This window comes from Myotis brandtii, unplaced genomic scaffold (assembly GCF_000412655.1).
Source record: "Myotis brandtii unplaced genomic scaffold, ASM41265v1 scaffold114, whole genome shotgun sequence".
Taxonomy (NCBI): Eukaryota; Metazoa; Chordata; class Mammalia; order Chiroptera; family Vespertilionidae; genus Myotis; species Myotis brandtii.
In genome coordinates this window covers 1,105,444-1,113,907 of record NW_005353927.1, presented here as the reverse complement: position 1 = coordinate 1,113,907, position 8,464 = coordinate 1,105,444, and the positions used below count along the sequence as shown (strand labels likewise).

The following is an 8,464-nucleotide window of genomic DNA, read 5'->3' as shown; positions in this document are numbered from 1 at the left end:
GCAGTCTATCTTTTTATTGTCTCTATAGTTTTGTCTTTTCCAGAATGTCATATAGTTGGAACCATACACTATATAGCATTTTCAGACTGGCTTCTTTCACTCAGCAATATGCGTCTATGGTCCCTCGGTGTCTTTTTGTGGCTTGAGATCTCCTTGCTTCTCACTGTATGGATGTAGCAATTCGTTTATCCATTCTCCTATTGAGGGACATCTCGGGTGCTTCTAGTTGGGCAGGATGAAGAACGCTGCTATAAACATTTGTGTGCAGGTTTTGTGTGGACATAGGTTTTTAACTCAGCTTTTCGGTGCCCTTATTCCCCAAGCATCTCAAGCTCCAGCCTTTCCTCCCTGCTTTCTGTGGCTGGTCCCAAGCTATAGCAAATGGTTCATTGTTTTTTTAATGTTTTCAGCAACCCCCTCCCCCGGCCCTGCCCCCAGCTACTCTCTGCCTTGAGAGAGTTCCAAATTGGGCAAGATCAAGGCAAGACCTTTGCGTTAGACCTTCAGGAGCCATTCCACAGGGGAAGACAGACAACCTCAGTTCTTTGAGAACAAGGTCCTCTCTGCTGCCTCCCACACCAGAACAGTCCTCAAAACCGCTGTGGTGCTTTTCCCAGGTGTCATTCACCTTTTTCTTTCTTTTTTTTACTAATATATTTTATTGATTTTTTACAGAGAGGAAGGGAGAGGGATAGAGAGTTAGAAACATCGATGAGAGAGAAGCATCGATCAGCTGCCTCCTGCACACCCCCTACTGGGGATGTGCCCGCAACCCAGGTACATGCCCTTGACCGGAATCAAACCCGGGACCCTTCAGTCCGCAGGCACACAGTCTATCTACTGAGCCAAACCAGTTCAGCTCACCTTTTTCTTAATGAGGGTTCACTTAGTTGCTGTAAACCCTTGACTGTTTTCCAGAGTTGCAATAATGTTTCTTTGGTGCCACAGCTGGGAAGTTTTAAATTCACTAATTCAATTCTTCTACTTCCTACATAGGTCTATTCAGATAGTCTATTTCCCCTTGAGTCGGTTTTTGTAATTTGAATCTTTCTAGGAATTTGTTCTAATCTAATTTACCTAATTTGTTGGCATGCATTTATTCATAATATTCCTTTATAATCCTTTTTTATTTTTGTAAGGTCATTCAGTGATATTTTCTCTTTAATTTCTAATTTTAGAAATTTGAGTCTTTTTCTCTCTCTCTCTTTTTTTGGGATAAATTCTGCCAGTTTAGATGTTCCATAGTTAGATTCCCTTAGCATGGATACTTAAAGTGTGAAGTTAATCATTATCTCTTTCTTTTATCCAAATGATTCAAAACTTGTAGTAGTTTTTGAGCCCAGGTCTATGAGGTAGACTCTTAGGCTTTGTCTGGAAAAGTCTCTGTCGCTCCCTCGTGAACAGCAGTTTTCCTGTGCTGAGTTCTGTGCTGACTCTCCTCCTGACTTCCTCTGCTGCTGTGTGTCCCTTGCCTTCCAGCCTCGTTTCTGTTGGGAAGTTTATCATCAATCTAGTCATCATCCCGTTGTAGACTGTCTGCCTGTTTGTTTCTTTCTGGTAGGTTTCAGGGTTTTCTCTTTGTCTTTGGTGTTCTGCAGTTCTGCTGTGTGTTGAGTAGTGAACTCGTTTTTATTTATTCTGCTCTGACCTTGCCATGCTTGATTACTAACCACATATCTTCCAAGAATCATATCTTTAAGTTTGGATTCATGTGTTTCTGTAGCTCTGGAAATTCCTCCACGGTCATCTCTTTACTATACTGTCTATCCTACGATCTCTCCTCTTTCCTTTTGGGACCCCTGTTAGGCATTTGCTTCTTCTCCATTCATATTTTCTCAACTTCTCATTTCTTTATCTCTGTGCTGCCTTCTGGGGGGATTTCCTGGGTTTGCTCTGCCAGTTCACTGATGCTCTCTTAGCACTGTGTAATCTGCTGTTCAACCTCCAGTGAATTTAATTTGAATGTTTGCAGTTCTAGAAGGTCCATTTGTTTCTGTTTAAAAATGTTTGTTCTTGTCACATACTGACTTCTTTTCTTACACTATGTTTGTTGTCTCCCATTGTCCTATTTTTGGGGATGTTTCTCTAGGCTTGTGTGCCATTTTTCTCTTATTTCATTTTCCTGTGAATGGCACTGCTCCTCCAGGGGCTCAGACCTGCATTTCCTGTCACCTCAAGGTCCCACCCTCTAGCGTAATGCTCTTTAATAGAAATATACTCTGAGTCATGTATATAATTTTAAAATTTCTAATAAGCCACATAAAGAAATAAAAGAGGCAAATGAAATGAATTTAAATAACATAGGATATTTAACCCTCTAGGTACAAAGTATACTCTGTAACATGTCATCAATATAAAAAGTTATTATTTTTCTGTACAAAGTCTCCCAAACCCAGTGTGTATGTTACACTCACAGCACATCTCAGTGTCTGGCCAGGCCCATTTTGAGTGCTTCCTGGCCACGTGTGACCAGCGGCTGCCGTACGGGACAGCGGCTCCAGGCCCATGAGTCTGATGTTCCCCTTGTGCTTACATCTCTGGCTTTGAGTTTTCTCACTGCTGCTGGCACTTGGGGTTTTACCTGTCTCTTGAGCTTGGCTGTGTATTAAAAGTTCTCTTTTCTCATATTTCTATGTGTTTATAGCTGGAAAAGAGGTCAGTTCAGTCCACCATGTTGCTGGGAGTCCTTCCATTTATTCCTTTCAACCACTTTATGATGGAAGCTATTCTTTTTTTATATATTTTTTTTATTGATTTTTTACAGAGAGGAAGGGAGAGAGATAGAGAGTTAGAAACATCGATGAGAGAGCAACATCGATCAGCTACCTCCTGCACACCCCCCACTGAGGATGTGCCCGCAACCCAGGTACATGCCCTTGACCGGAATCGAACCTGTGACCTTTCAGTCCGCAGGCCAATGCTCTATCCACTGAGCCAAACCGGTTTCGGCAGATGGAAGCTATTCTTATGCCCAGTTTACAGAGGAGGAAACTGAGTCTCATGGAGCTTAAGTGACTCCCAGGGTCATATGGCTATTAAGTGTCAGAGAACAGACCCAAATACAGGCCTGTTTGAATTCCAAGTCCAAGTTCAATCCACTACACTGTGTTGCCATCTTGTAATTTTGATTCCTCCTTGTTCCTTTTTAGGAATTAGAGACCAGGAGTTCTCTCCTCCCTGAATCCTTGCACGGCTTTGCTCATCTGGACAGTAACTCTTGACCAAAACCTGGCAGCAGATAACCATGGACCAGTACAGCCTTGGGGAGGAGGGTGCCCTTCCATCCAAGAGGCACCTCCCTTCCTTATCCGAGAGCCAGGGGCTCCACTGCAGTGACACCCTCAGCCGGGACCTGGGGCCCAGCACACGAGACCTGCTCTATGCTGGTCTGAGTGGCTTGGACCTGGACCCCAGCCTCCCAAAGCCCGGTGTGCCCAGCGAGGCCCTGGAGGACAATTTAGATGCAGTGTCCCTGTACTCGGGGAAGGACAGTGACTCCGTGAAGGTGCTGGAGGAGTATGCAGACCCGGAATCTCAGGCTTCCTTACAAGGTAACGCTGTCGCCCTGGGTCCCAGGGCCTGGCGGGCTGCAGGGGGTTGGCTCTGCCTGATTGGTTATGGAAATGTCTCTTCCACAGATGAATAGGGAGCAGTTACCCTTTTCCCACTTGGGAATTGTTCCCAACTTCCTAGTCGAGAAAACGTACCACTGGTGTTAGGGAACGTTGCTGAGAACGGTGGCTGTTTGGGGATATCCTAGTCTCGTGAGTGGTGTGGGCAGACCTTCGAGTGTACGGGAGACTTTCCTCTCCATCACCACTTCTCAGAGGCCCTTTCACACTTCCAGACCCAGCCGGGAGCCTGTCCATCTGCTGCTTCTAAACTGCCCAAGCCCAGGGTCTTTATCCGCAAAGTGGGGGGACAGTAACACCCTCCCTTCTTCCCCCAGAGTACCAGTAAGAGAAAGCAACAGAAGACATGAACGCAAATGCACTTTGTAGACTGTAAAGCTCTGGACAGATGAGAGTTATTTTGTTATTTTTACCCACATTGTCAGAATTCATTTCAGACAGCCCATCGGTTCGTTTCGAAGTCTTTCTCTTCAGCAGTGGAGGAAAAGGGCGAACTACTGTGATGAGTGGTTAAAAGATCCCAATAGTTTATGCCGGAAGCCAATTCCAGCATGTCATAATTGCAAGAGTTTCATCCAAAGGTTGATGGAACTTGGGGACTCAACAAGGGCTGAGTCACATATGTTGTCACCTGTTGGGAATGGCTGAGGGCATTTCCCCAAACCTGAAAAGGGATGATTGTTTGCTGCCAGACAGCTCAGGACATCTTAATCTACATGTTATTGCCTCCTGCTGGCCAAACACCTGAACAGCCATAGGCTAATTCTCCCCATTCTGAAAATGCCTCTGTATACAAAACCCTGACCCTTTGCAGTGTATATCTCTGCCTCGCCGCAGGAATATTTGTGTTAATAAAAAGCATGGGGTCCTGAGACGAGGAGATCTTAGTTCCTTTTAGCTAAGCTCCTCTGACCCCCATATGCCTTTCAAAATTATGCTTCGTCTCTGGACTCATACTTAAGTTACACACAGCCCCTTTTCCAGATTGCTGAACCCTTCTTAATGCCGGAACAAGAACCCCGGCAGTTTAAATGAGGGAAAACAGGCCTTCATTAAATCTCCTTTTGGTTTGCCTTCAGGCTCCCCCACAAGATCAATTCCGTTTTGGTTTTCCATCCTCTTTTTTAAAAATATATTTTATTGATTTTTGTACAGAGAGGGAGAGGAATAGAGAGGTAGAAACATTGATGAGAGAGAAACATCGATCAGCTGCCTCCTGCACACCCCCTACTGGGGATATGCCTGCAACCAAGGTACATGCCCTTGACCGGAATCAAACCTGGGACCCTTTAGTCTGCAGGCCGACGCTCTATCCACTGAGCCAAACCGGTTAGGGCAGGTTTTCCATCCTCTTTATGGTGGTGGGTCGGTTGCTCAGATGGGTTGACTGAGCCAGAGCTCTTTGCAGTTTATAGCCACACTGTGTGAGTGGAAGGGCACATGTGAAACAGCAGCCCTGCAAACATGTTAACCTTCATTGGAACAGGCAGCTCCCAAAGGCCCTGAAGACTTGCTGACATGAAAGCCTTCTGAGCCCCCACTTGCATACGATGTGGAAGCCAGGGCGTTAGTCTTGTCACCATGTAGGAACAGTGGCTAAACGTGAAGTCCTAGACTCCTGGGACATCAGAGTGTTGTAGGCAGCAGGCCAGGCCTGGGGATACAGTGATGAGGGTTTTCAGCCCAGGCCACAGAAATCACCTGGAAAATGCTGCTGAGTGCAAATACTAGTATGTGCGCATTATGCCGGGCAGAAACACTGTAGCTTCCCCTGATTTTCATAGGGGTCTGTGCACCCCTCCCCCACAGTGTTACAAGAGAAACATCAATGATGAGAGAGAATCATTGATTGGCTGCCTCCTGCACACCCCCAACTGGGGATTGAGCCTGCAACCCAAGCATGTGTGCCCTTGACCAGAATTAAACCTGGGACCCTTCACACTGCAGGCTGATGCTCTATCCACTGAGAAAAATGAGCTAGGCCCTAATTTGTTTTAAACTTGAAGTTTTTCATCTCATTTTTTAAAAAGGGATCTACTGAACATTAAATTCCTATTCTTTACACTTCTCTAACATAAATTTAGGTCCATATAAATGCATATACTTACGTTAATTTTAAAATTAGAAAAGTAATGCATATTTATTAAAGAAAACTTAGGAAATAAAGCAATGTAATAACAAGAAAAATCCCCACTCTGGCTCCCACATGTAAATTTTTAAAAATGTGAGTAAAGTCACTCAGAAAAACATGGTTTTGCAGAGGTGTATTAAGTGTATCATTCTCTTTTTAAAACTTAGAGTATCTACTTACTTTTTTTAAATATATATATATATTATTGATTTTTTACAGAGAGGAAGGGAGAGTGAGAGTTAGAAACATCAATCAGCTGCCTCATGCACACCCCCTACTGGGGATGTGCCCGCGACCAAGGTACATGCCCTTGACCGGAATCAAACCTGGGACCCTTCAGTCCGCAGACAGGCGCTCTACCCACTGAGCCAAACCGGTCAGGGCGAGTATCTGCTTTCTTACATTCAGGTAGACCATGCAGTGGTCACTGTAGCAGTCATTTATCCCATTGTGTTGTTTGACCATATTCTTGCTCATTAGGCTGCTATAGTGTTTGTGAACAACTCTGCACATCAAGTTTTCTTTTTAGTTAGTTCTTTGGATATCTTCTAAAAAAATGTTTATTGATTGATTTTAGATAGAGGAAGAGAGAGAGAAAGAAACATCTATTTGTCATTCCCCTTGTTGATGCAGTCATTGGTTGCTTCTTGTATGTGCCCTGACGGGATCAAACCTGCAACCTTGGTGTATTGAGACGACGTTGTATCAGCTGAGCTACCTGGCCAGGGCCCAAACATTCGCTTCTAAATCAGTTTGCCCATCAGAGAACGTACAGTTTTAGAGCTCCTTTAACAATTACTCTCTGGGAAGATCAAGTGCCTTCCCGGACCAGTGACTCTGTTTGCCTATTTTTCAATGTCCTTGCTAATTTTTCAAAACAACGTTTTGTTTTCTAGTTTAATAGTTTCTTTAATGAGCATTTTCAAAGTAACTTAGCAAGGCCAGGGCTTTCCCCTGAGGGAGGCCTGTTTTTCCTCATTTAAACTGTTGGAATCTTTTAATCACTCATCACAGTAATTCTCATTTGAAGAAGATGTAAGCCAGGCAAGTGAAGTGACAGATGGTCCACCCCAGAGGCACAGTTGGGACAAAAGTCTGGCTCCTCCCTGCTGTGTTTCTCACACTGCATCTCAGCCACAGAGACTTGCCATCTGGGTCCTTCAGTGCCGTCCCCTCCCCTCCCCCTTCCCTGGCCTGTGACAGTCACGGATCCTGCCTCTAGCTTCCTAGCTAAATGGTGAGTTCTCAGCTTGCCGTCTCATGCAGGCTGTTCCATCCCGAAGACCGTCCAAGGGGCAGAAAGGTCTCCCATTGCTCATCCATCCAGCAGATGGTCATTGAGCACCTACGAGTGCCCGGATGGGAAGTCAGCAGCTGGAGCAGGGAGCCGGCAGAGTCCCACGTCCATGCCCTGAGCAGTCCTAGTGATGTGAGACCAGCTCCCTTTACCCTTTAGTCACCAAACCCAGCTCTGTCCCTTGGAGCAAGACAGAGCCATCCACTCCCTCCTCCACACGCTGGCCCTTCAGGTGTCTGAGGACATCGCTCCTCTCCCCCCAGAACATTTCCAGCCCCTTCAGTTCCTCCAATGACATGATTCATAAAAATACCCTTTTATCATTTTACCCCCAAAATGCAGGAAACATGGACAATTCAGATACACAAGAAAAAGAAAATAAAAATGACCAGTCAATTTATTCTGTTTGTTTTCTGAATACATTTCTTTTTCTTTTTCTAAAACTGGGACAGTTCTGTTTTGCAACAGGCTGCTTTTTTCTGGCTTAGTGCAGCATGAACATCCTTTCGTGTCATCGAGCATTTTTCTACAGTTTTATCTGAAGTGCGTATGTCATACACCATTTAAACCACCATGCCGTGACCTGCATGCCTCCTGTCAGATATTAGTTGTTTCCAACATTTCTCCAGGAAAAACAGTGTGGCCGTTGAGTCCCTTGCAGCAAACTCTACAAGTCTACATTTATTTCCTTCATTAAAAACCCAAAGTAGAATTGGCTGGGAGAAAGGATTGAGACTCTCTTAAGGTTTTGGAGTGTGTATTTCTGGATTGCCTTTCTCGGAGTGAAATGGATGGGGTGGTCAGAAAGCCCCGCCCACCTTACCCACGGAGAGCCTCAGGCTGCTGCTGTCCCCTGGAGCGGGGCACCAAGGCTGGGTCCCTCCTGCAGGTGCACCGACCAGCTGCCTTCTCTCCCTCCCCTGGTCCTAACCCCTGTTTCCTCTGAAGGAAAGCTGCTGAAGTGGGGGTTCCTGGCCCACTCTCCCCAAGCCGGCGTGCCTCTCAGCTGCAGAGCCTCCAGCCGGCTCCTTGACCACCCCATGTCTCTAACCCAGCCGTGGGCCGTGCCTCTCAGCTGCAGAGCCTCCAGCCGGCTCCTTGACCGCCCCATGTCTCTAACCTGTGCTTTCTCCCCTGTGTAGACCTGGGGCTGGGCCCACTCAAGGCGCCTAAAGACACTGACGAAGGAGGCAGGGCGAGCTCGGGGAGTGCAAGGAAGGGAAAGCGGCAGCACAGCTCCCCCCAGAACCCGCTTCTGGACTGCAGCCTCTGCGGGAAGGTGTTCAGCAGCGCCAGCTCTCTGAGCAAGCACTACCTGACGCACAGCCAGGAGAGGAAGCACGTCTGCAAAATCTGCAGCAAGGCCTTCAAGCGGCAGGACCACCTGTACGTAGGAGTCTGGTC

General features: G+C 46.3%; 1 protein-coding gene across 1 annotated transcript in view; it reads left to right on the top strand.

The window, feature by feature from the left end:
* The window catches only part of ZNF541 (zinc finger protein 541), a 39,336-nt gene that overhangs the window by 9,872 nt on the left and 21,000 nt on the right, over positions 1-8,464 (top strand). The window contains exons 2-3 of the mRNA XM_005857847.2: positions 3,150-3,551; positions 8,203-8,446. Coding sequence (XP_005857909.1) covers positions 3,245-3,551; positions 8,203-8,446 — 551 coding nt within the window. The 5' untranslated portion in view covers positions 3,150-3,244. The remainder of the gene's footprint in view (positions 1-3,149; positions 3,552-8,202; positions 8,447-8,464) is intronic.